This window comes from Netta rufina (assembly GCF_964035555.1).
Source record: "Netta rufina genome assembly, chromosome: 15".
NCBI lineage: Eukaryota > Metazoa > Chordata > Aves > Anseriformes > Anatidae > Netta > Netta rufina.
In genome coordinates, this window is record NC_140138.1 from 9,786,637 (window position 1) to 9,814,265 (window position 27,629).

Genomic DNA, 27,629 nt, shown 5'->3' on the forward strand with positions numbered 1-27,629 from the left:
ATTGTAGTGATAATGTGGCCAGGCCTGGAGGAAGTCTTTATCTTGTTTCAGTAAGGGTCACCCCACAGCTAGTCATTTGTTGTTGACTAAATATAAGAAAATTTGTGCCTAATTTTAAGTAAAAGCTTTGGTCTAAAACTATTTTTATGTGTTAGATTGTTCAAAAAACTTTCATCTGATCTAAACCAAAGGTGGAGTATCAGTCAAATAAAAAGAAAACTGAAGTGCAGTTGTTTTGAATGACAAAGATGTTGTAAAGGCTGCAGACTAACGTGTATGAATGACTGTAAAGCTTTTATTCCATCTTCACTCTTCAGAGCCATTTTTACAGGGTTTATTTCAGTTACTCAAAACCAGCTTGATGCACTCAATTTTTTAAGAATGGTTTCTTACCAAACATCTCACCTGTGTAAAACAAAGTTGTGAACAAAAAAGTTTATGACACCTGTTCCAGTATTGAACAGAAGGGATTGGAAGTAACACAACAGGGACATTTTTTTTTTTTATCATGTGACTTTGAGACATTCAGTGCAGCTGCTTTTTACTCATAGCCCCAACTTTGCTATGATGATAAATTTTAGCTTTTTTTTGTTTTGTTTTGTTTTGCCTGGTTTATTCCTCCCTAGCTGCTTTGGACATAAAAATGCCAAGGAAAGAGATACACCTGTTTCTCACGCTCATAATTTACATTAAAGACAACCCAGAGATACAAAAGATATAGAAAAAAGGACAAAATTTACATGCAAGACCAGAGATTCAATTTTATTATTTGTTTCTGCATGCGTAGCCCTGAAGTCTGGCTGTGAATATTTCAGTATGGTCCAGTGCTGGCACTGAGGACAGTGAGATTCAGCACTACCAGCAACCCGAGCAGCAACAAAAAGAACAGACCTTTGTAGAAAGGATCATTTGCTGTTAAGCCAACTCTTCTTATCAGAGATTTGAGAACAACTGTAGAACACAGCTGTAAAGACAGAGGTTAGAACTCAGGGCTGGACAGAAACTGGCTGAAGGTATAAGTAACAGACACAGATACAGAACATGCACCAGAAGGCTGAGACTGTTGACTTTGCAGTACTTGGTAGAAAAGTGACATGAAAAGGTTCTTGTAATCATAACAAGAAAAACCACCTCAAGGAATCCAGCACGCCTCCTTACTCCTATGTTTCTTTGTGCTTATATATAACTTAAGATAAAAGCAAAAAATAAAATAAAAATTCATCACCCCTTGCACAAGATAGCATTCACTGACTAAATAGCCTTATACTTAGCTGCCTGAGTAGCAAGTTTGCTTGAAAAATAATAATGTAATAGAGTCCATTTGACACCACCTTAGGCAGCCCTCATAGTTTCGGTAGCATACAAGGCTATCTACTTCCAGAACGTTATTTCATCTTCTCATCAATGTGTTAGATTATAATTACTTCTGCTGCTGTCTTTCAGGAGAGAGTATGTGCTGTAGCAAATATCCAACTCATAGAAGTAAAAAGAAAAAAAAAAAAAAAAAAAAAGAGAACACATAAAACCAACAACAAAACCTTTGTAAGCAGACTGGAAAGATAAGATTTCCTGAAGTGTGGCACATGCCAGGAAGTTTGCAACATCCGCACCAAACAAATTCAAGTATTCTCTTAATATGTGAAGAGGAAGATGCAGTTCATCTGCCACTAATTCAGAAGTTTGGACTTACCTTAATTAGGACAATTGTTCTTTCCACTGGTGATTTAGCGCACCAACAACACCTACATAGCTCAAGGGTCTACCTTACTAAGATATGATTACACAGTCTAGTCAAACATGCACACTGTTTTATGTGCAGTCTAATGTAGCTTGTGAGATTACATCTGAATAACTTGTACCAGGTAACCAATCCATTATGTTTCAATCACTCATTTCTGTTGAAATTAATATGACATTCTTCTGAAATTAAAGTACTAAACTTGGTAATCGCTATTTTCCATATAATGGCTATTAAGAAAAGGTGGTCTCATTTATGTTGGGGCTGGCTCCACGTGAGTTTTATGCTCTTTGCTAATCATCCACAGTCTTCTCTAACTACCAGCTCCTTCCAGAGCGGAGCCAAAATTGTTTATGGCATGTTAACGGCAGCTGTGATGATAACACCTAAGAGTTTTACTTAGAAAAAATCTCAAGCAACCTGCACTCGTTTTGACATACTACATCAATCTACTAGTGCACAGCTGGTAAGTATACTGTACCCTTAAGCTATCAGATACTTGTTTATTGTGACTGCAGAATCTTTTTTTATTTCAAGTTAAATCTGGATTACAGATTCTTATGTATCCTTGTGAATGTCCTTCAATCATGCAAACGATTAGCAAAGAAAAAAAGACAGCTCTATTTATTCTACCACTAGCAGCACTCGGTATGTACCTTGATTTTAAAAATAAATACATTGATGTGCAGTATTAATAGAAGTAATCTAGCCTCCCTTGGTGCTTTTAAAAAGACTGGAACATAAGAAGATAATCAAGTTTTAATCATTAATTCTCATAGTCTTCACAAAGAACATGGATTGTTGGCTTTTCTTTCCCTGTTAAGATGCAATACAGCCATTTTTCCATGCAGTGGAGGGAAATACACTCGCCCTCTATTTTGGCACCATTTTCACCATTGTTTTCAGAACAATAGTGTAGATGCTTTTAAGATACCGTAAATAAACCTCAAATTATTACACAGTTATAGAACAAACTGTTTCAAGTACTAGAATCAAAGTGCAATTTTACATTATGCCATCAAAAAGGCTGATATGACTTTATAACCAAGATTTAAACAATGCAAAGGAATAATAAAGCAATCTGCACATATAAAGATTGCCCAGTTATCTTATCAAAAATCACCCTTTCACATTACAATGTGATTTCCCCAGACTACCAATGGCGGTACGTCAGCTTTTCTCAGTGTTGCACCAGAAGGTTTTCCTGCATTCAAGACCTGATCACATAGCAGAAGTAAAATACTGTTCCTCCTCTTCCCAGAACTATCATTAGTAGTCCCATCTGCATTAGTGGATACTGTCTTGATGGTGAAATCAGACCTGCCTGAGTAAGAGAGCTTCTTTAAGGTGGTGAATAAGTAACTACAGGCCTAGTAATGAGGATCACAGTCTTCTACCAAGCTGTCTGTGATGTAGCTGGATTCAAGGACATTTTCATAATATATTTTTTCTGCAAATGTGTTCACTGTCCAGGCAACCACTTGAATTCCTTTTGAAGACCAGTGCCTCACATAATCTCTGAAAGGAACAAAGACACTGTAAGAGGAAGACAGACACTATCAGAGTCAAGACAGACAGCACTACGGTTAAAATTGAGTTTCAAGTCTTACAGTGGTAACCCATCAGGAACGACGGTTGCGTTATCTTTTGCAACATGTCATTTTTTGGCATGTGTCGCTACTGTAAACAAGCAAAAGCAACAGTATTCTTTTCCTTTGAGATTACACTTAGCATCTAACATAAAGTAAAAATAAAAGATAGAGGCTTAAAGAATAAAATAGCATGTAATAAGGAAACCATCTATAGAACCTTACACAATACTAAATAGAACATACTGATTAACATACTATTCTAGTGAACGATAGTGCCTCTTAATATATTAGCAAGCTTTAATACTCACTGAGAAACAAAATTTTTCTGTATGAGGAAGGCTGAAACCCCACATAATCTCCATAAGAAACTGTGTAGGCTCCAATCTAGAATGACATCCATCATCATATATAAATAATGTTTCCAGAAGGAATCGAAACGAGGCGTCCCATTTCCAAGATGACTCAGGTGCCAAGGCCGGTGTGTCAGGGCTGTTACCACATTTCTATCAGCTTGTCTCATCTGGAAGATCAAGGTGAAAAGACTAATTCAAACAAAAACCAAATTGCTTTAAATATAAATTGGAAGAGGCTGGATACAAACTGCTAGCTTAAATTTACAGGTCTGCCACAATCCTTCTCCCCTTTCCCCCCAGATCCTTTCATAACACTTTTAGAAAGCTGTATATGATCCTGTACTGTTTTCTTAAAAATGGAATTAATAAGCAACTGCTCTTATGTAAGAAATAAAAAATTTAAAACGTGCTGGAGCAAAACGATCAGGCAATGCAATAAAATAAATGATAAATAGCCTTTGCAACAAGAATTAGGAAACAGTTTTAAGAAAAGTCTACATTTACACCAAAATATGGTATTTATTTGTCAGTTATCTTGCACATAGATAACTGGTCATGTGCCAACTGTAAGAGCGACACACTTTCAGAATGGAAGGAATCGCTGTAGATTCGTAAAATGTACATCTAATGAGCATAGAGCAATCTAATCTAATCTAATAAGATTCATGCAGGATTTATGATTTATGCTTCATGTGGTTTTAATGTCTCCACAGTTTTAACAACTCAAAGGCACTCTGGAAGTCGCATATCTTACTGAAATTCCCAGATAGAATTAAAAAAAATCCAAAATAAACATCACCTTATAAACAACATCTGGCATGAAAGAACAGACTATGCTGCTGTTATACAAACGAGGAAATTCCAGGTAGAGTTGTTTTAGGGCATCAACTGCCTGCCAATTAGAGATACACACAGATGTTATATTTACACAGACTCATATATTTACTTTACACAACAAAGTCATTTTAGAATAACCCCCTTTAAAATACTTTCCTGTTTTGTGCAGCAAGATTGACATGGAAAGAGGGAAGAATAACAGTATCTTGCTCATAGCATTATCTCACAAACGCCGGTTTTTTCAACAGAAGCCCTTTTTATGATTCTGATTAAGAATGCTACTCATTCTAGTGTTTGCAATACCCTTACATACATTACAGAAAACATTCTGAAGTACTGTCTAAGGTTTTGTTCAAGGGCAAAAATGAATTTATTTCCATATTTTGCTATGCTAGAATAAAAAATAATTTTAACTTAGAATGAAACATTCAGTTGGAAGGGGCCTTCAAAGATCATCTAGTTCAACTTGCATAAAATGGTAGTGATTCATCACCTGTATCTCTCTCAGTAATGCAAATTACAGACAATTGAGATCCCCAGTTGGAAGCTGCAGATGAGACACTAGGTCCCCACAGCACAGGCGGGGAATTTACTTTGCTTTGTTGTGTGGTGGTGACGTGAGCTAAACTTGACACTCACGAGTCACATTCTAATTTTAAGTTGCCACTTTCTGGTTCAAAGGAACGGGGTGAGGGAACACACTGTTTTTGGTTTTGACAGGCCCATTTTGCATTACTTAAGTAGCAGACCTGGCTTCACTCATGTTAGAGAGGACTGTACCACAGGTATCAGCTTGAGACCAACAGAAAAGGGTGAAAACCAAAAGCAAGGGTGAAAGAAGGTATCTTATTACAGTATATATAGTACAGTAAGCGGTACCTGATTTGCATGGCCTTTGACATCAAAGTAGATTGTAAGGTTGTGATGCATAGACTCCACAACAGCTTCTCTCAGAGTTGGTACCTTTTCACCCTGAAATTTGCTCCTGTAGGAACAGAGAGCTCCTCACTGGAATGCTGTCAAGATACCCATGGACATGCACGCACACACATACATCCCCAACTACACGGAACGGTTTCCTAGGGATTCCTAAAAGTTTTAAGTTTACACAAATTTTAACTGCTAATTGATCAAAGCAATCATCTTGTATATCAAGGATTTTTACCATTGAAACAATAGTTTCAGAATAGCAATATTTCCTTTACCATAGCCTGTGTTTTGCAGATGGATTAAGCCTCCTAATTTCATCAAAAGTCAAGTCACGCAGTCTGCCAGACCCATCAGTTGTTCTTTCGACTGTTTCATCATGCATTAGAATGGGAACACCATCGGCGGTAAATTCAAGATCCAGCTCAACACCTGTTGCTCCATTCTCAGCTGCCTTAAAAAGAAAGAAAGAGGAAACCATTTACACAACAGAACAGATAGCTTTATAGAATTAACACAGGCACAGGTACAATTCATTTGTTAAAAAGTAATAAACTACTAATGTTCTTTTCAGTAAGCCTGATCTGCAAAACAAGGTAGGTTTTACCCAAGTTCTTGTGAGAAGCATTCGTTGATCAGCTGAATGGATGTAATCTGTGTTACACACCGAGTGATAGTGTCAGGATGGGGACTGTTTCAGGATAAAATGCAGAAAAAATCCTGCTCTCTCCTTCTGGCCCAGTACCTCCCGACTCCAGAAGTTGTGTTACCTTCTACAAAGCAGAGCTGCAAACGCGTCCTGTTCCTAAGGACCATTATTTTATTTCATTACGACTCGGGACAGCACAGCTGGTGACACCTTACCCCGACCCAGGGGCTGCGCTCCTGCCCCCGACTCCAGCCTCCCACCCACCCCACGGGGCAGCTCCGCGCTCCCCACAACCCCGCTGCGCCCCGACCGCTTCGCTCCCGACTCGTCCGGGGCCAAACGCACCCCGGGACCCCCGAGGCCCCCGGGCAGGGCTGGGAGCGGCGGCGCTGACCTGTCGGATGGCCGCCAGCGTGTTCTCGGGCGCGTCGTGCGCCCCGCCGCGGTGGGCGATGCGGGCGGCGGCGCCGCGGGGCTTGAGGACACGCTGGGCGCTCTGCGGGGCGGCGGGCTCCAGGCTGCAGAGGTGCAGCAGGAGGTAGAGGCCGGCCGGCAGCACGCACGACAGCGCCGGGCTGCGGCTCAGCGCCAGCAGCGCCACCAGCAGCGCCGTGAGGGAGCCCAGCAGCCCGTCCCCGCGGCACAACATGGCGGCGGCAACGGGACGAGTGTGGCTCCGGGCCCCGCCGCCTCACCTCAGCGCCGGGGCGATGGCGGCGGCGGCGCCGTGAGGAGGCGGCGCGGGGCCGGGCTGCGAGGCCCGGTGGTGGCGGGTAGGGGGCGCTGCGGGAGATGCGGGGCGGGGCAGGCGTGGCTCGGGCTAATCTTTATTTATTTTATTTTATTTTATTAAAAAATTAGGCTCGGGATAATATTTATTTTATTAGCAAATAAATAAATAAATGGGGGCGGCTGAGGGAGGGGTGCTGCTCCGCAGGGGGTTGCTGGAGGTTTGTGTGTTTGGTTTTGTCCTGTCAGCTAATTGGGAGTGTAACGTTGATAATCTTAATTATGTTCCAGTTATTATGTTCCCAGCTGGCTGCCTGCTCCCACCCAGAGCGAGCCCCAGTCCTGTGAGAGGACAAAAGCCAAAATCATCAGAAAGTATCGGAGCAATGAGATACAGAATGGGGTGAAGGGTAAAGAAAAGGGGTGAAGGGTAAAGAAACGGGCTTGTCTGGGCTGGGATAAGAAAAGTAGAGCAGACAGCAGCCTGTCTTTACATAAATAAGGATTTGGGGTAGGATGTGAGAAACTCGCTCTGTAGCGAAGAACACTTTCCGACCAGAGGTGGCACAGGTACCAGGGAAGCTTCCGAACTGTGTTCTGATCAACAAACACCAACGCCTGTCACACGGCGTCCCAGCTGGTTCTGAGCATCTCAGCTGCTCTTTTTGTCTGTGGCTTTGTGCTTGTGCCAGCCATACACAAAGGAAAATCGGACGTGTACATACAGACGACACACAACAAGTAACTGAACATCTTACATATCTGAAAATACTTTGATAAACGATGGCATTTTTAAGATTCAAGATGAAGATAAAAACACAAAAGGAGCTGTTTCTGGAAGCCAGAACGTCAGCCTTCCCATCTCGGGGTGCTTGCTGGGATCCAGGCGCTTCCCCCACCCCAAGCGGCTGCCGTGCCCGAGGGCTGCGGGGATGCAGCGCCCCGGGGCGCGGTGCGAGCCTCCCCGTGCTCTCCCTATCACCACCCACCCTCCCTGCGCGTCCCCGTCCCCGCCCGGCAGCCGCCGGGCCCTCGCTCCCCTCCCGCCCCGAGGGCAGGCGGTGGGCGCGGAGCACGCCGGGAGTTGTAGTGCCGGGACGGGCGGCGGCCGGGAGGCAGCGGCTGAGGCACGGTACCGGGCAGGCCGCGGCGGCGGGACCGGGACCGGGACCGGAGGGGGCTCGGGGAGGGAGGGAGGGAGGCAGAAACGGGCCGAGGGGGACGAAGCACCGGCAGCGCCTCCTGAGGAAGCTGGACTGTGGTGGGCGGTTTGTGTTCTCGGTGGCAGGGCTGGTCTGTGTTGCTGCAGGGAGACGGGAAGGGGGGGGGTGGTGAGGTGAGCTGCCCTCCTGTCAGCCCTCCGAATATCGAGGCTGCTCTGGCCTTAATATGGACTTAACATTAGTATTATTTTAATTTAGCTGCATTTTCTCTTTTAAGCGGCCGATGAGAAGTAACTGGTCGTAATGGGAGGCCTTAAAGGTTTAGTCTTTGATGGAAATGTTTAAGGTTACCTTTAACACATGTAACTGTGTGTGTCTGGGTTACCTCAGTGCTTGTCTCATCAACGGGTCTGCGATTGAACATGGTTTTTCACTCATATATGCAGATCTTAAAAGCAAATTAGCTTTGCTGCTTTTCTTAATGGCAGGAAAAACGTTGAGTGACATTTCTAGCGTATCATTTGTTTCCCAGATACAGTGATACAGACATAAAAACTGAAATTCGTTGTGTTGTTGTTTTCCTTTCATGGCCTTGGAAGTACAGTAGCTTAATTTTATTGCTCTTTGCTGTTTAGTTAAATGAAAATGGAGGACTATGAAGTATTCTGTAAGAAGCATCTTACCAGAATCCAGGGAGAGGCGATAAAGACAGAAACCTCTTTCATTGTTCAGCACAAAAATATCTCCTTCATTCAGTTCCATGGAGTTCCTGTGCTTTCGCCCCTGGTAAGGCTTCTCTTTCTTTTTCTTTCCTTCCCTGATGTGTTACCTGTGCTTTGATATGTGTGTAGTGACGCTTCTGAAGGTACAGTTCTGTTTTAAGGTACTACCTGACCGCTGCTTAGTGTAGTCTAGGCATTCCTAGCTTTAATTTTACAAGGTAAAGGGGTAAGTTTTTTTTCAGTTGGTTGGTGTTTTTTTTTTTTTTTTTTTCTGTTTGTTTGTTTCAATGACTGCTATCATTTCTTGATTCTTCATTTATTATTTTTACATGGAGAGTGAAAGTATTTGTAGTGTTAAATAGATAAATGTTAGTGCTGGGCTTAACTCTAATATTATATTGACATTCTAAATGTCAGATCATCTGTTTGTTTAAAACTGTCCAAAAATAATAATGTGACAGTGGGAATAGGAAATACTGAGGTTGTTAAAAAGCTTTTTAATTATACTTCTTTTTCTCATATATTTATACCTTCCTCCTATATATTTTACAGGGTCATCAGCTACGTTAAAGCTATTCTAAATTTAAACAGATCCAAGCAGGAAGCTGTTGGTAGTTTGTGTTGCAGTGATGGGAATTATGAATGGAGAGTATGTCTGACAATGATCTCCAAAAGTTGTGATGCAGATATACATTGGAGACTAGAAGAGTATATTGTAATATTTTTCATTTATAAATGGGTGCATTTTTGAATTTTCATAAAAGAAATGTATAATTTGGCTAGACACTGCTTAATTTTGGACAACTTTATGAAACCACTTTTTGGAAATGAAATTTTGTAAATTTAGTTTTGACTTTTATCCAAACTACATATTCTAAAGTAGTAACTTAGAAGATTTTCTGATATAGGTTTTTGAAAGGATCCAGAAACTTGTTAGCTTACATTTCTGTTTGTCTGTCTCATTGTGAAATTCACCACTGGTTCAGAGGGCAAGTGCAAGCTAGTCCTTCACAGAGCTTAATAAATTGAGTGCAGGTAGGAAGGTTGGTCACAGGGCTGCTAAAAGCTCCCATCTCCATGGAAAACTGGGAAAGACCTGTCTTGCAATCTGAGTCCTGTGTCATTTGAAGTTGGCATTACAGCATGTAATGCTCATAAAAAAAAATATAAACTATCTTTTGAATTCATATTCATTAGCATGTATGCCAAAAAAGGCATTTAGTGCAACTGCATAAAAAAAGTGTAATTGGTTAAAAAGAAATTGGCATTTAAAGTGTGTGCAAAATCTCAGCTTAGGTGTTGATTTTTTTTCTTCTGTTCTTAGTTTCTGTGGTTTTAATTTATTTCTTTAATTCTGTATTGTAACTTGCATTTAGTGGTATAAACCGTGTTTCTTACACTCTGTTTTGCAGCTGAACTTTGAAAAGAAAAAGGAAATAGAACAGTATAAACAGAAAGCACTGGATCTAGAGACCTGGAGACAGAACTCCAAGAAAAGAGCTTTACTGAATCGTGTTCAGGAGATTCTAGAAAATGTTCAGGTAGTGTTCAAACCCTTTTTATAGCTTTAGAGGAAACATCTCCTTACATATGCTTTGAGAAAGGGCTGGGATTTAGGTATTCACTTGTGAAATTAATAGCAGTTAACTCTCAAGAACCAGCATTTGCTAGTATTTGTGCTGTGTGACCAAATGATTATTTAGCAGTAGTCTCTACATTCATTGTAATGTATGGGATTTGCTCTTCACTGCTTGTTTTGGTGTATGCAAAAGGCAGACCACACTAACTGACTGACTGTTGCTTTTGTAACGCTCAAGCAACTAGATTATAAAAGCAAACAAACGAAACTACTGTTGTTACAGCAACTGGCGTGCTTTGTTTGCAAACCTGTGGTTTAATCAGAAAAATGTGTATGTGTATATGTATACAACTTCATGATTACAGAAGTAAAATTACCTTTGAAACAACTTGTAATTCAGTTGGGTGCTTTGTAATTTTACTGCAACTATTTTTTTTCTTTGGTTCTTCGGTGATGAATTCAGTAGGGTTTTAACTGAAAAGAATATTAAATACAATCAAGCAGTATTATTTGTCTTTGTTACATAGCTGTAATACAGCCTTTAAATTAACTTCTTGTTTGAATGGGTACAGTTAATGCTGAGTGTGTTGAGTTACTAAGGTGGCAAACCTCTGAGTTACCAAGCTTGTAGTGTTTACTGGAGCATGCATGGCAACAGTCACCTGACTTGGGATTTGAAGAGCAGACCAGGAACTTGCATTCAGTACAAAACTCTTTTTTTCTTTTTTCCCCAAGGATGTCCCCTTGATAATTGAATTGCAACATGTAGGATAACCTGTATTTTAGTGTGGAAATCCTTTTAACCAAATGCTGGCTAGAAGTACCATGTAATTTTCACTTACATAAAAGAGAAGCTACATAATGCATGAAATGTAACTAAAGTTGTTTTTACAAGTACTTAAAAAATTATATTTCAAGTCTCTGGATTAGTAAAGAAATGAAAAAAATATTTTATAGTTCTTCTATTATCTTTAGGAATTATTTTGATTTGTTCTTAGTTGTCTGTAGGTTAATCTATTTGATGCTGAATTCTTTCAATTGCATTTCTTATTTAATATGGACATGATTTCATATTTTAACTGGAATCTTGCAATACAATTTGAAGCCAAAAAATTATTTGAATGTATCCAAATTACTGTGTGAAGAAAAAAGCATCTTTACATTCAGATATTTTGTATCACTAAAAATTCTGAGTGGACCACTATCCACATTTATATTTTAATTCCAGTAACCTTTTTCTCATTGCATGGAGCTCCATATTGTGAGTAATTTGAAGGAAATTTGCAAAATATTGAAAAAAAAAATTGAAAATTTTTATAGGTTTTAAGGTCTCAGCATTCTCTTTTAAGTGCAGATGAAGTTTGCATTAATTTGAAAAATCAGAGATTTCATCCAAAATATGTGATATTTTTCAATTTTTATTTGCAGATCAGGAAGGGATCTATTGCAAGTGATGTGAACACATGGGAGGGTGTGAATACGTGCCCTGCTTCAGACTCAAAAGCTTTGACTGACCTCACAGCTCCATCTGATGACAATTTACCATGTTCTCCTAAACAGCATGGTCCCACAGAGTTTGAAAAGACTCCAGAACTCATGTCATCAGATACAGTGGAGCAAGTGATATCCAATGTGACAGAAGTACTTCAAGCAGCAGAAGAGAATGTTTTTTCAAAGCAAAGCGAGAGTTGCTTCTCCAAACACATACCTTGTCCAAGGGCTGCATCTCCTGATAGCACGCAGAGTAAGCTTGTGTCACATGCTTTGCAAAAGCAGGAGGTAGCAGCAGTGCCATCATCTGACAAGGAAGTCCAAGATCCATACGCAATGAGCCTTCAGAACCTGCTGAAAAAATCCAGGGAGTACGTAGAGAAAGAGCAAACAAGGCGTAGCTCCAAAAGTAATTCAAAGAGGAGTATGAGTGAAAGTCATTCAGACAAAGAAAATGATGCGGTTAAAACACCTGATTCTGTGAAAGAGCGAGCAAAGCTTACAGGCAGAAATTCCACTGCTGTGCCGCTTGATAAGCCTAGTCTTAATAAATCAAATACCCTTCTCCAAGGTACCTCTGCTCATACCAGTAACACAAGTATGTCAACTTTATCCAGTTTTTCTAAAGTGGACATTCCTATGAGAGTTGGAACACCCCCGCTGGTGGATTCAGATTCAGATGAAGAATTAAAAAATACTTCTGCGGTTGATCGTGACAGTAGCATTGTCAGGAGCCTCATGGGATCATATACCAAATTGCCAAGCCCAGAGCCAAGCATGAGTCCTAAAATGCACCGAAGGCGCCCAAGGCCTCTATCGATGGGACACATTGTTATCAATAATCCTGTGAATGCTTATGAATTGAGCCCTAAAGGCAAGGGGAGAGCGATGGATTTAATCATGCAAGATATTGCTGATAAAAATAATGTGTCTGAATCAGTGCCAAAGTTTATGGTGGACTTCTCTATGCTTTGCCCTAGCAGAGTTCCTGGTGTCATCAGGAATTCTGCAGCTCCCTGTGATGGGCTGGTGGTTGGCAAACTAAATCGACATTCCTTTGGGCCCTTGGAAAGCAAGGGGCCGTTGTCTGCTACAGTGGAAGGACAGGTGGCCATGGACAGCAGGGGACCATATAAAGCAGAGACTGCTGCTACTACTGCAGCTTCAAAACTGAATGAGCCATTTGCCATCAGTCAGTCTACAGTAACACAGAAGCTCCTAGCAGTGCATGAAACCAAGCCATCTAGTTTGCTCGAAAATACTAAATGTAATTCTCCAGTAGAACTCAATAAATCTTACGATGTAGAAAACCCATCCCCGCTGCTAACACAAGGCAAGAATATGCATCAGCAGATGGATACTCCTAGTGTTCCCCCGGCAAATGAGCAGTTTCTGGAAAATACCTTTGAAAAGGTAAAACGTAGACTTGATTTGGACAATGACAGTTGCCAAAAAGAAAACAGTTCCAGTGGTGTAACAGTTGGAATGGAAGAACAAGAGAAGCAGTGGTTGCAAGAACAGAAATATTCTGTGGGATCAGTTTACATTACCAAGAACGCAGCCCCTGATTCAAGTATAGTAAAAGGTAAAAGATTCGTTAGTTGATGGTTTTTCCTTCAACTTAGTTCTCAGTTTATAATTTTTTAGGAAAAACCAATGATAATGTTATAATGTAGTTGTTGGTGGTTCGAAGTATGTATATATACCAAAAGAAACAGTTTGATTATGTCAGTTACCTTTTTTCAGTAATTTCATTATTTCTCTGGCTTTTAATCTCATTATTTCTCTGGTTTTTAATTAATAATGAATTATGAAATTTAAATTGCTACTTGAGCCTTTCTTAACTGCTACAGAATGGAGTCATTGCTGATTTAGGAGTCGATTGGAGTCAAAAGTCTTATAACATCTGTTGGTAACAAAAACTTGATTAAATAATTTATGAGGAAGGGCTGACTAAAACATTGTTTCTTAGTTTGGTGAATTCTGTATTTATTCTCAAGGGTGTCGTTTAACCACAAAAAATACTAAGTTCTCATCTGAATGTAGAATTTTGAACTTAGTTTTAATAAGAAAATAATATTCTATTAGACTTAAATAAGCCTACTGAAATACTCTGTGTAAATTAAAAGAAAATACCTTTTGAAAGGTAGGTTGCAAATTATTGTATAGATATTTTCTTCCAGTTCAAGACTGTTGCATTTGTGTGTGTCTCTACCACATCAAGCCAAAATGGCTTAAGTATTTTAACTCAAGTGAATGTAGGTATACTCTTCTCAGAACTAGATTTTTTGCATCTGTGTTTTAATGTAGGCTCAGTTGGTGCCACGTGCTTATCCTGCAAATATGAACATGCAAATATTTTGAAGGACTGCACTAACTGATAAAGTTCTGTGTAATACATAGTGGCAGCTTCATATCAAGGTTCTTGCAATACATAGTGGCTACTCGATGTGAATGATGCCATGTTTTTTACCGATGGTGCAAATTACTCCTGTTAAAACTTGTATACCTGTGGCAAGGATCGCATATAAAATGTTTGATGCTTGATTCTTTGTATTGTATATATCTTCTTAGAAGAGATTTTAAAAACTAAAATGTTGGCCTTTGAAGAAATGAGGAAGAGGCTTGAAGAACAGCATGCACAACAACTGTCGATTCTGATAGCTGAACAAGAGAGAGAACAGGAGAAACTGCAGAAGGTAAAGCAAAAAAAGACGAAAAATTCCAAGCTGAAGTCATGTGTGTTGAAGTTTGTCAGGAAGCAATTGGTTTTAAAGTGTATATTCTGTTGCTTTGCAGTCTTAGAAAACCAGTCTTACAGTTGATTCTTTAATTCATAGGAACTGGAAGAACAGGAGAGGAAACTGAAGGGAAAGAAGGTTGCTACAACAGAAATAGAAATTTCCAAAGTGAACATTAACAGTAGGATGGAGTTGGAGTGGAGAAAAAGCGAAAGTGGCTTACTGGAAAGTGTGCAGTCTCAGCTGGAGACAGTCCATAACACAAACTCAACCAGCATTGGTAAAACTTAGAATATAATTAAATATTGTGAGATGTTTTGCTCTGGGGTGCTTGACTGAACTGACTGCCCAATGTACTAATAGAAACAGGGCTTCTGTTCACACCTTTTGTCAGCTGCTGCCTTCAACTGCTGACAGCATATGTAAAACAAATTTTATTTTGCAAGTTTTTCTGGGTGGCAGTTTCAGCCATTCTTGTACTGTTCCACGTGTTGCATCTGCATAGAGTTGTTAAGGGAAATATTTGAGTAAGGCAAGTTAAAAGTAAATTGATCCGGTCAAGGATGAGGACATGAATTTGCATCGTGTCACAGAATGTTCATCGTGATGCACGTAGCTGTGGTCTAGTGCTCTTGTGTGGGAGGATTAGAAGGGCTCTACCGGGGGGTCATGTCTGTAAGGATGTACAGCAGTAGTCAATGGCACGTCTTGCCTGTTCCAGTGTGTTATGAAATGTTTGTTCTTTTTTTTTTTCCATTGGTTTATCTAATTTTGCTCTGAAATGAATCAAATTTTCAGATTGCTTCTTGCCTGTAATTGACCTTGTAAACAAAGTTGCTACCTCTGAGCTGAGTTCTGCTTCTGGACTGTTTTAAGGTGCACTTCTCAAACAGATGGAAAACTGATGTTTTAACAGGAGAAGAGCGAAGGAACTTTGAGAGTAAAATTTCTGAACTACATGATTATGATTATTTATTATTCATCTTTAGATGCCATGTTAGCAACATGAAACTCTTCAAAACTGCTTTTTTTTAGATGTTTTATGGATAAGATTTTGTGTAGCAACTTTAATATTACGTGAGTGATCTTTTTTTTCGTGCTGTAGCATACAGATATTTTTTCTTCCAATATGGAAGTATTATAGTCCACAATGTGAATAAGAATAGCTAACAGCACTGGGAACCTCTCTGTTCTTTCCAAAAAGACTTCCTGACTGCAGCCTGAATTAAAAGTTTGTGTGTGATTGAATTTTTTTTTTCCTAATTAGTTATTTTTATGGAGTGCCGTCTTATGTTTTGTTCTTAAGTATAGTAATTGCATCTGATCTTGTATATAGAGCTCTGTGTGTATTTGTATGCATAGTCATTACTTTATGGAAAGAAATCTGTGTGTTAAACTGTACACTCTGCTTTGCATGCAGGTTTTGCCCATACTACAACACCTAACACCTTCACTTCAACAAGTGAAACTTCATTCTACCTCTGGGGACCATCGGGTAGTGGAGTTATAAAAACCTCAGTATCTAGGCCAAGTAACAGGATCAAAACTAGGTGGACGCAGGTAAGGAAAAAAATTATTTATAAATTTAAAAGTCCTTTAGTTTTTGTAAGATGCTGGCAATTCTGTAATAGCTGTATAGTAATAAATTTCACTGAAAAGTTTGGTATCCCTTCCTCTATTGACTTAAATTACATGGGACAACTGTATAGCACGTTTTTCTTGCTATTACTATATGCAAAATAATCATATAACAGTATATTGCTTCTGCTAAATTAATACTGTAGTGGGTACTTCTGGCCTAGCCACTAGCCAAAACTTTTTACCCTTATCAACAGCTTGTTTCTTACTTCAAAACTTAAGTAACTGATGTTATTTGAGAAATAATTATTAACTTCTGCTTTGTTTATTCAATGTTTAGAAAATGCTACTTTTCTTTTAAGGTTTTCAGTCCAGAGATACAAATGAAGTTCAGTAAGATAACTGCTGTGGCAAAGGGATTTCTTACTCGTAGACTCCTGCAGACAGAAAAACTGAAACATCTTAAACAAACTGTAAAAGTAAGATCCACATTTTTAATTATGTGGCTTCTCCTCCTGTTGCGTATGTTCTTTTTATCTTTCTTTCTCTCCTGTTGTCAGTTGACAGTTGAAGTAATGCATTTCCTGCTTTCAGAAGAATTTAGTAGTATCTGCCATTTGAACACATTTAAGTGCTGCATTGCTTACTGTCATAAGGTCCAAGTAAAAGACAACCTGCACTACGCAAAAAGTTTGTGATGATTCCTTGGTTGTGAAGGATTACGCTTGGTGCTTAATCTCATTTCCCCCTCTCCCCCAGGACACTATGGAGTTCATAAGGAATTTTCAGTCTGAAGCCCCATTAAAAAGAGGAAGTGTTTCAGCACAAGATGCATCCCTTCATGAAAGAGTAATGGCTCAGGTGACATAATTTAAACTTCCTTTTTCTTTCCTAGCTATTCTGCTTTTGTAAAAAGAAGTTGGTTGTTCATGTGTGGTAGTATAAATACATGAAACTTTCACAGTGGCTTTATTCAAAAGAAAAAGTTTAAACTCTGTGAAGAAAAGATTAGATTTTTCTGCTGACACATTAAGAGGGATTTCTAAATTACCTTTTAAAGCGTTTTGTCTAAACGGAGTTTGGTGATCATTTCCACAGGAAAGTTAACTATTTTATAAAAATTTTAACTATTCTTTCTAGCTGCGAGCTGCTCTGTATGACATCCATGACATATTTTTTACAATGGAGGCATCTGAAAGAATGAGTATTCTGCGTCATGATCGTGAAGTTCGTAAAGAAAAAATGCTCAGGCAAATGGTGGGTTATAGTCACAACAATGCAAAATGCTTTTTTTTTTTTTTAGAGTTTAAATATGTTTTGCTTTTAAGAGACTTTTTTTTGCTTTTAAGAGACTCTTCCTGACAAAGTAAAAAGTTTACAATCTTAATTGTTAAATTGTGCTCGTGGAATTATTAAAAGTTAAAAATAATAAGAAAAATCACTGCAGTAGGAGATACCTGTCTTGAAACTTTTAGTGCATAGACGTAATAAACAGTGAAAAACATGATGAAAGTGACAATGAGGTTTCGGACTTTAAGAATTTGTTATGCCACACAAGCCTTCTTGATCTGGTAGTATAAGGAAGATTCTTTGATTTTAAAGAAGATAAAAATCTTGAATTTAGCCTGAACGTGAACTTTGTACTGAAAAGAGAGAAATTTAAAATATAGCAATATTTTTATTTGTTTGTAAAGTAGGGTCAGGTCAGATGAGGTTAAGCTCAACTAAAGAGTGTTGCTGTTGGTTGTTTTTGCCTTTATAGGATAAAGTAAAGAGTCCAAGAGAGAGAGCAACGCTTTCAACAGCTACGCAGAAATCTCTGGATAGGAAAAAGTACATGAAGTATGTGCAGATCTCCCTTTGGTGGGTGGAGGGTGCAAGAGGATGGGTAGGAAGAGTAGGAAATAGTGAAAATAAGTTTTTTTGAAAAACAGATTATTTGGAAACCAACATCCCTTCTAAGAAGAATGAATAAAAAAGCTTCAGGCATGTGGTGTATTACCACTTGTAGCAGTTCCGTCTTAATTTTGAGACTTCTTGCCCCTATGGGCAAAACGGTTGTTCCAGGTTGTGCATTTACAGCGTATTTCAGTGGTGATCAAAACAACCTCTGTGCACTCAATTTATGGTTGACTTCTGTAGGTTATTTTATCAAACTTTCCAAAGTGCCTAGTAAGAGAGATACTTGGTAGACTATCTCTGGCAAGGAGTATTTTTGGGATGGTGGCAGACATCTGTCTACTGTAAAGCAGTGGACAGAATAGAAGTGTTACGCTCACTCATGCGTAAAAAGTGGTTATCTGTAGAACTATTCTGGCAGTATTACATGTAGATGTAGATTCTGTTGCTGGTTTTCTCTTGCTATTTATGTTTAAGACTTACATGATGATTTTGTGACTTAAATATGCTTCAAAACTGTTGTTTCTCTAGGGCTTCAGAGATGGGAATGCCAAGTAAAAAAATAATCATAAAACAAAAAAGTCCTGAAAGCCGGTGAGTGAAGATTACTCTTATTATAATGCTTCTAAAGAACTGTCTTATAATGTTAGATTCTTCGATCTTTGTTGCTTGTTTGTCATCAATCAGCTTGATTTTAGCCATTATTATGGCATTAATGAAATCAGATTTAGTGTGGTCTGAGAAAAGGGGTTATTACTTCTGAAGTTAGAAAATACATTTTTTTAATTTTCCTCAAAGTTGATTCAGAAATTATTTGTTTACGGTTTTAACTCTTTATGTTCAGGTTCAAGGTTTCTCTCAGATACCCTATTAGTATCTCTTAAGCTTTACTTTTGTGTGTGTGTCTTCGCTTTAAATAGCTAGTGAAAGTAGTATTTTTACTATGGAATTTTAATTCTTGCCACTTTTGCCCACGTGTCAGAGCCTGCTAGCCATTCTGAAATTTGCTGCGTGAAAGATGATGCATAATTCAGTATACCTTGTGAGATTTTTTTTATATTTTTTTAAGAGGGGAAAAAAAGCACTAATAGAAGTTTGTGTTTTAACAGAGTACTTCAACCAAATCAAGGACAGAATGCCCCAGTTCATAGATTGCTTTGCAGACAAGGGTAAGGACACAGCATGTTCTTGGCCTAACGTTAAAAGTAAATGCAAAGTGCAAGAACACAGTAATTTCCAAGTAATATTTAGACTTAATGGTGCAACTGTTGTTCAAAGGCAAAATAATTCTCACAGTACTTTGAGAGTGTTGAAGCTTTATTTTACCTTGTACTGCAAGAAAATACTTAGTGTTATCATCCTCTTGTGTATTGTCTCCATTTACACCGTGTTTTGACATTTCTATTTGTAACATTCATTCCATGAAGCTTTGCTTCCACTTAATGAAATATATGTATTTTTAAATGTAGACTGTAATGCCACAGTATCTGAACTGAATCACTTTCTTGTACAGAGTTTTAAAATTCTCTGGAGAGATGTTCTCTTATGTAATGTATCTTCTTAAGCCTTAATAATGTCAATAGGTGTTGGGCACATAGAATCATTAAGGTTGGAAAAGACCTCCAGGATCATCTGGAGGAGCCTATATGCGATGGCGTAAAAATGATTTAATGCCAAATAGTTTGATAGTGTCTTTATATTTTTGGATACGGTCTTTCAACATTGATGCAAGTGACTTATTAACTCTTTTATATTTAATTAGAACCCCTAAGACCTCAGTGAAGGGGGTTGAGCAAAATAGAAAGAAGGCCTCAGAGAGCAGAGTGTCTAACAAGGCTGTTCCAGGTGTGTAGAAAATTGGTGCTTGGATCGTATAGTAAATAAGTTACTAGTATCGAGAAAAAATAGATGGGGGATATATTGTTTTCCTGTTCTTGTGCACCTGCTTTGCTGTGTCTTAAATCTAACCTGTCTCTTCAGACATGCACTGGTAACTTAACCATCCACTGTAAAGTTCTGTAAATGTGGGGTATAGAATGTACAACATAGCTCATTTGATTTCATTTGCCAGATGCCCAACCATAAGTAATTTTTCCAAATATATTCACTGTAACTGTTTGAGAGGCTAATAGTCAAACTAGAGTTGGATCGATTGTGTCATTGCAGTTCTGTACCTGTGTAACTTGTCCTTCCAATAGGCTTTGTTTCGAAGACAGGACAGTTTCAGAAGACTTGCCAGTGGGCATTTAGTCTCCATAGGCTGAGACTTAAGTTTCTACTGTAGCATCTTACTGAATGTGTGAGTCTTAATGAGGCAAAAATAATACTCCAGAAGTGGAGTATTCCTGAGCTTGCATACAGAGATAACTGGTTGGTTACCTTTTTAATAAGAAGGTTTGATAATAGTGCCAGACCTCTCTGTTTTCAGCCTGTTCAGGCATGAAGAGAATAAAACACTATGAAATATCTTTTGCAATTTCCATTTTTTAATCTGATTTCAAAGTTCTTAAATGACAAGCATTTATTTATCAACAGATGAGTTGATTTGGAGTTTTAAAAGCAGTTTAAGATCTTTATTACACTTTGCTCTCAAAGGAGAGTTCCACAAGTCAAGTATAAAACAATTAGGAACTTCTGGGCTCAAGAAGTCAAACTATAATGTGGCAGAATTTCAGCTCCTTCTCATGGTGTTCTGAAATAACATTGTGTATTAAGTATCAAATCTTTCCTAGAAGGAAGATTCTGCACTTACTGCTGACCTGGAGCAATGCTATAGGGAGTACCTCTGTACTTTAGTGCAGAGTGTGTGCTGTTCAAATGATCTGTTTTCTCAGAAATGATTGTCCTTGTACTTTGTGAAGCCTAGATAAGTGTCTGTAGAAAGACATACACTAATAAGAAACCATGCATATACATCTTTAGTACATACATCTACATTTCATTTTGAAAGGAAATAAAGGGGATGGGGGGAGGAGCAAATGATGAGATCCCAACCAAGGTTGGTTTGTTTTATTTTTCAGTTACCAATTCTCCTGGCAGTGTTGTCACCACTACTGTGCAGCAAGGCAGTTACACAGTTGCACTCAAAATTAGCAAAGATTGTAAATAATCTCTCTGAAATAGAAAGAAGAATATTAAGCAAGCAATATAACTGTAGCAAGCAAAGGTAACCATATGGCAGTTACTATTTGCAAGTTTGATGAAACAATCAATAACCCTTTCAGTTACAAAATTACAGCAGTTGTAAAGAGTAGTGATGAAAGGATGGTGTCAGTATCAAGCTTAGCATTGATTAGGGATCTGGATGCTTCCCCAGTCTCATATAATTGATGTTCGGGGTTGTGCTGGGTCTGTCTAGGCTGGAGTCACCTTTCCATGCAGCAGCCACCACAGTACTGTGCTCTGCTGGAACAGCACTGGTATCACTCCAGTGTTGTGTCTATTGCTGCGTAGTGCTGCCACAGCATCAGGACTCGTTCCAAGCCCCCAAGAGCCAGCAGGCTGGGGGTGGGCAAGTGATGGGGAGGGGACATCACCAGGTCAGCTGACCTAACCCAACCAAGGGGATATTCCATAACACCTGATGTCACACTCAGCAATAAAAGGGGGGCTCTCGTGGGGGAAGGGGCTGTTCCTCCTGAACAACCGCTATGCATTTTGAGGCCCTGCTTCCCAGGATGTGGCCAAACATCGCTCGTTGATGGGAAGTAGAGAATAATTTTTTTCCTTCGCTCTGTGCTTCCACACGGACTTACTGTTTCTTTTGTTTCTTTTTCTCCCCATTCCCTTTCCCTTTAATTAAACCTTTCTCATCTCAAACCTTGAGCTCTCTGTGCTGTATTTTCTCCCCCTTCCTCTTTGAGGAGAGGGAGAGTGAGAGAGCGGTTGTGGTGGAGCTTGGCTGCCCACCCGAGTAAAACCACCACAGGGGTGTGATGATCTATTGCATTTTTTACATTTAAGTCTGACATCCAGTTAAAACATTCTCTGTCACTCTCCAGCATTGGCACTGTGTGTTGCTCTGCTGAGTCCCCAGGTCTGTCTTAATTGCAATTATCTAAGTTCTGACAGTTAGTACCAGGCAATGGAAGGAATCCTTTGGAATATATCTCTAAATTTCTCATTGCCGTTCTTTATTGCTACGTGTTGACTATCTGGAAAGCTGTGTAATGCCTCCTGTTGTGACCTTAGAACACAAAGTAGATGATTTAACCAGTTGTAACTGGAACTAGACAGCATACACAATATAACCTCAATTCAGTGTTTTAGACATCACATAATTTCCTGTGGTATTTAACAGACCACGTGGAATTACTGGTATTAAATAAGTTAGACTACTTATACTACACATGTAGTAGAAAGGCATTCTGAAATTACTAGATGGGGAATGTTTGGCATGAAAGAAATCTGCATAACTTTGCATAATGAAGAATACCTTAAGTTGAATATATTTAATGTGGTTTTCTGTATATAGGCATTAATTTGAATAGTGAAAGATTTGGCAGTATGTTGAATATATTTGGTTTTAGTGAAGTAAGTTTCTTTTCAAGACAGATTCTTGAAAGTCAATTGTAGTAAGGCAACAAGTTTTGTCTGAGAGAGACCATAGAGAAACTATAATCTCAAGTCATTTTGAAAAGAAATGACATACTTATATCTGTAACTATGCTAAGTCTGCAAACTCTTAACCCATAATATTTCTATTTTGTTTATTGTCCTCATTCATCCCTAACTCGCAGTTAAATCCCTAATTTGCAGCTTGTTAGAGGGGCAAAAGGGAAGAAGGATTAGTAGAATACAGATATCCCAGATGTCACTTAAGCATTCAGAGTAGGTGTGAGAGAGAACTTCAGAAGAAGACAGTGATGGAGCCATCAAACTACTTTTTTTTCCTTTCTTTTGACTGTTCTTTTAACTTCTGTCAACAAAGTGCTTTGTAGTTCCAATACCACTCTGATTGCTGTCTTTTTCTAGCACAAAGGTATTTTTCTTTAATAGGTGGTCTTAAATTTAGTTTTTGTTGTGTACTCCTTGAATCCAAAGGTCTGTACTAAAGAGAGAACCTAACCTATGAAGTCATCCTTTTGTTTGTTTTTGTTTTAATGGGGCAAAGAAGCTCAGTCAGCAGCTTGCAAGATGTGCTAGGCAGGGAATTTACAGGGAGAGATTAGGCAGGGGGGAGAAAACTAACTTGAAATATGTCCACTTATTTCCTAATAGTGAAACATTAATAAAAGTGGGCTGATTCAAAACTATGTGCTTATTTTCTGTTTGTGAGATTTTTATATAACTTGGAGTGCACACAAGGAGAATTATGAGGGTAGTTTTCAATCACTACTAAAGCATCGTGCTTGTCAGCCTGGTTGTTTGTCATATGGGATCACAGGTGAGCTGAAGAATACAGCACAGGTGAGTGCTGGGCCAGCAAGAATGTCTTTTTGCGTAGTGGGGAACAGTGTTCAGATGTCAGGGATCCTGCTGTGGTGAGGTCTCTGGGGGCATTTCCAAAGCTGCTTTGCACCGTGCTGAATGAAGCTCTTGGGCACCTGTAAGTAACCACTCTGACTCTGACAGAGTAACTGAGAATCCTAAAAAAAAAAAAAAAAAAAAAAAAAAAAAGACTGGCACCTATTTGTCACATTTGTTTAATTGCCTGGTAACTGTTTCTTTTCCATGGCTGTCTTCCATTTTCACTGCTCTGCACCATGTGATACAGCTTTCACTGCTTTCATGTAAATGTTTGCTCACATTGCTGGACACTCTCAATAACTGCCTGAACCTAATGAATGCTGAATTGTGCTTCTTTTTAGCAGCCTGCAGTGCTAAACCCTTATCACTGGAAGATAATTGTGCTATGCATAGTGTAATATGGCTTTCTAAATATGTATATATTTAGAAATTTGTTACACGTGGAGAGATTTTTATTTTACTTTTTAATCCTAAGCAGCTTTCTTTTTATTATAAGGGCTTTTTGCCTGATGAAGTTATTCATACTGCTCTTTTAATCCTGGTTGTGTTTGTCAACATATGGAAACCTACAACTGTTCTCCTGAAAAGACAGTTCATTTGTATTAAGATTTGAGTATTCTCTGGTGCGAATATTATTTTTTTTTAATAAGTTATTGAAGTCTCTTTATGCTTAACAGTAAAGTTGCTGCTGAGTTATAGTTATCTGATAGCTAATAACTGCATTAGGAGTGTGGCAGATGCAAAGTATTTAATTCAAGTCATGCAAAGTAATTTAAATCAACAATTCCTATAATATTTTACCAAAGAGGTTTTGGCGAGTGAAGGTGTGGTGAGTGCAAGATTTGGTCCTTTCCTCTGTGTAATGCATGTGTGGGATGTTGCAAAAAGACAAGGCTATTGTTGTGGCAGCACGGGTGCATCTTGGTTTTGGCTGCTACTTCTTTGTGTCCCTTTCTCAGTTTTGGAGCTCTCTTTCTCAGTTTTAGCAAGAAGTTCTTCCCATTTGCAGCTGCTTTCACAGAAAGCTGGATCACAAGATGGGAAAGGAGCTTATCTGTGAGGAGAAGAAACTACCAGTGAAACTTTGCTTTTTGCCTATGCCTTATACTTGCTTCCCTCTGGCTCATGCACACTTTTCTCCTGAACCTGAAAATTACTCATCTCTGGGAGTTGCTATGCATTCAGAACAAGTGCAACAGAAGAGAGATGTGTTTTTGTGTGAATGTCTGAGGAAGAGAGTTTAGGCCCACATTCCAAGAAACCATAACGAAGATAATTAGAAATACTAAGGTCAACTTAAAATGTTAACTGCCTGTGCTTTGCATTATTCTTGCTCTGTCACTACTTCTTTGTTTATTAATGTGGGAGGTGGGAACAGAAAAGTTGTCTTAAATATTTGACTTTGTATAGTATTTTCTTAATTGATAATCTGTTTAAAAGTAGTACATGGAATAGTTAATCATATTTAATCTGTCGTGATAATGTTATAAACAGACTTTTTAAAAATTTGCAAATTATAGTTGTACATCTTTTATATTAGCAGAAAAGACAATGGAACAATTACTGGGGAAGGAAAAACTAGAATGTGTTGTTACTTTCAAGCCTACTAGTAGTTTTAGTAACCTGTTTTACTTACATGTTTGTAAGGCATTTCAAGTGTAACATTATGAAAATTCATTTTCAAAGTAGGCACTGAACGTATAATAATACTTTAAAATTTTGTCTTTTCAGCTATATTTGTTAGATAATCTTGTTTCAAAAGCAGTAGTATCAACTGTGAAATGGTAATATTTCTACTTTGTTTTTAGGAGCATATGCAGGAAGAACCCAAAGAAAGAAGCCAAATGTTGTGACAATTTAAGACGACAGCACTCGCTGGGATAAACAGGCTATTTTTTAATGATGACATTCTCAGCACTGATTCAAGTATTTTATGCCCTAAATGTTTATGTATATTCAGAAATGATAAACCTGCTTTGTTTTTTTCCAGATAATGACATATTCATACAATCATATGTAAGTAATAAAGGGCTGCAAAGCTCTAATACCGTGGAAAATTGCATGTTAAACTTATTAGATCTTCATACTACTGTGTACACATAAGATTCATAATGTTAAAGAAGACCATAGAGCGACATTAAGTTAATTCATGACTTAACACTGTGTAATTCTTGTATCTCTCATACAATTTTTGTATGACTTAAAATTGCAAGTTCTGTGTATGGTTGGCACCATAAATATGCATATATATTTTTAGTTTCATACCATAAAGTTAAATCAGTTAAATAAGAAAAAAAAATCTTAAACAAAACTGAGCACTTTGGTCAGTGAATTTGTCAGCAGCCTTTCTGAATGGATTTGTGTAAATGCAATTACCTAACTTCATGTCTGCTGAGTTTCACAGGTATGGATCCAGATTAACTACTGGACAGACAGATGTACTTGCAATGACTGTACCAAAACTGCCCCTTTATACACATGGTAGATCAAACCATTGTACTGGAAGTCCTATGATTTTTTTTTCCTTCCTGTCTGTGGCACTTTGTTACAGAAATAATTTTAGCTGAGATTAAGAGAAGTATATGTTCAACAAAAACATGAGAAGGCAAGATTTTAATTGTTTTATCGTTTCAGACTTGCACACGATTGTCTATAATAATGATTCATATGACTTATGTTTTCTTTTTGACGACTGCAGTTTTTCTGAGCAGTTTCTCTTGTACCATGATCTAACAGCCCTTGTACTGAAATCATGTTTCCTGGTTTCAGGGGGGTAAAAACCTCTACCAAAACCCAAGGAAAACAGTCTCTCATTTAAGAAAATCTAATACTGAAATATCATGTTCATATTTTGTCTTGGTTGTCATACTGATGGATATTATTCTTCAACATGAGGGGAGTGGAAGTCTCTAAGTTCTTTCTCTTAATGAACTGGTGATGGGATGTTAACATTAGAAACCAGAGGAAAAACTTGGCTACTTAAGTCTTTGCAGTGCTTACTTCTTTGCTCTTTTACTGTAGAACTAGGGAACTGATTACTTAAATGTGAAATGGGTTATATTTTGTTTTCTTCCTAGTATCAGTACAGTGCAACCTTGGAGGCTTTGTAACATGTGGACACTGATAAAGGAGAAAAAAAGACTGATAAATTTTGTTGGGTTAAACAGTAACTTTAAAAAGGAGGATTAATAGTAAGATGAAGAGAGTTATCTTCAGCAACGAACAAGTTGGCTTGCTTGTGGCACTAGTTGTGACCTCTATCAGTAAGTGTGTCCTCTGCAGCTAGTTACATTGTTTAAAAACAAATGTTTTGTACCAGGTGATACCAGATTGCTTATGTAGAAAAAGCAAAATACTTCCTAAATACTTTGAAGATGTCACTGCACAGTGGTTCGGTGCTGTAACTTTTATTTGAAAGCTTCGGGGTGCCTTCCCTAATGGTGCAAATGTAACAGTTTATACCAGTGGAGAACCTGCCTCCTTCATATAAATTCTATGGCTCTTTAAAAGTTCAGATGTAATCCAAAAAATGCCTGAGACAAGCTTCCTGCTTACTGAGTAGTCATCAAAATGCTAATATGATTTCCTTTGTTTGGAAACTGCAGAAATAGGAGTGGAAAACATCTCAAAGAGAAAAAAAAAAAAAAGACAAGTGTAACCTGTGCCGCAGGTGGCAAAGCTTGCTGTTGATATATCAGAGCTAAGGACTGATGCTTTTAAAGGATGTTTTATATACTGTATTTATTATTAGCATAGTCAATATGTTGACATAAAGATAGGTTTAGTGTGTGAGTAAAAATGAATGCTTACCTTCAGGTCAGGTTTCACACCTGAACCTCTTTTACTTTAAGCATGTTTCCAATGTGTGTAATAAGACCTTGTAGCACAACTTCGTTTGTTTTTAATGAACTTTCATGCGGCCTTTCTCTTGACAAGTGCCAGAGTTTGTTTTTTGTACTTGATCTGTGTTTTTTATTTATACATACTTAATTTATCTGACTTTTTATTTTGTGTGCAACTGTAATATCATTACAGAAGTGTATTTATTTTTGTACTTTCATTTTCACCAGTCTTGCTTTTTACTTAAACATGTTGCACAATAAACCTGCAATCTTTCAAAAGATTGTGCTATTTGTTTGTTTTCCCCCTAATTGCACGAAAA

The 27,629-nt window shown here is 38.3% G+C and overlaps 2 protein-coding genes across 2 annotated transcripts; one reads left to right on the forward strand and one right to left on the reverse strand.

The window, feature by feature from the left end:
* Nucleotides 1-752: 752 nt before the first annotated feature.
* On the reverse strand, nucleotides 753-6,811 carry GDE1 (glycerophosphodiester phosphodiesterase 1). The gene is made up of 6 exons (XM_084295964.1): nucleotides 6,491-6,811; nucleotides 5,726-5,901; nucleotides 5,400-5,505; nucleotides 4,483-4,575; nucleotides 3,639-3,850; nucleotides 753-3,256 (listed from the first exon to the last, which is right to left on the reverse strand). Exons 1-6 carry the CDS (start codon nucleotides 6,743-6,745, stop codon nucleotides 3,109-3,111), a joined length of 990 nt encoding a protein of 329 aa, XP_084152090.1. The 5' UTR covers nucleotides 6,746-6,811; the 3' UTR covers nucleotides 753-3,108.
* Nucleotides 6,812-8,627: 1,816 nt separating this feature from the next.
* Nucleotides 8,628-27,588, forward strand: CCP110 (centriolar coiled-coil protein 110; the record flags this gene model as incomplete). The annotated part of the gene is made up of 14 exons (XM_084295963.1): nucleotides 8,628-8,774; nucleotides 10,123-10,251; nucleotides 11,718-13,365; nucleotides 14,355-14,479; nucleotides 14,621-14,801; nucleotides 15,942-16,081; nucleotides 16,462-16,578; nucleotides 16,859-16,960; nucleotides 17,240-17,356; nucleotides 17,862-17,941; nucleotides 18,530-18,592; nucleotides 19,108-19,167; nucleotides 19,761-19,843; nucleotides 25,276-27,588. The coding sequence occupies 14 exons, from the start codon at nucleotides 8,628-8,630 to the stop codon at nucleotides 25,326-25,328; spliced, it is 3,045 nt and encodes a 1,014-aa protein (XP_084152089.1). The 3' UTR covers nucleotides 25,329-27,588.
* Nucleotides 27,589-27,629: the final 41 nt, after the last annotated feature.

Coding starts and splice junctions, on each gene's coding strand:
- GDE1 (XM_084295964.1), bottom strand. CDS start 6,745: ATGTTGTGCCGCGGGGACGGGCTGCTGGGCTCCCTCACGGCGCTGCTG. Junction 4,576..5,399: donor TCAAAGGCCATGCAAATCAG/GTACCGCTTACT, acceptor TCTAATTGGCAG/GCAGTTGATGCCCTAAAACA. Junction 3,257..3,638: donor CAGAAAAATTTTGTTTCTCA/GTGAGTATTAAA, acceptor TGTTCCTTTCAG/AGATTATGTGAGGCACTGGT.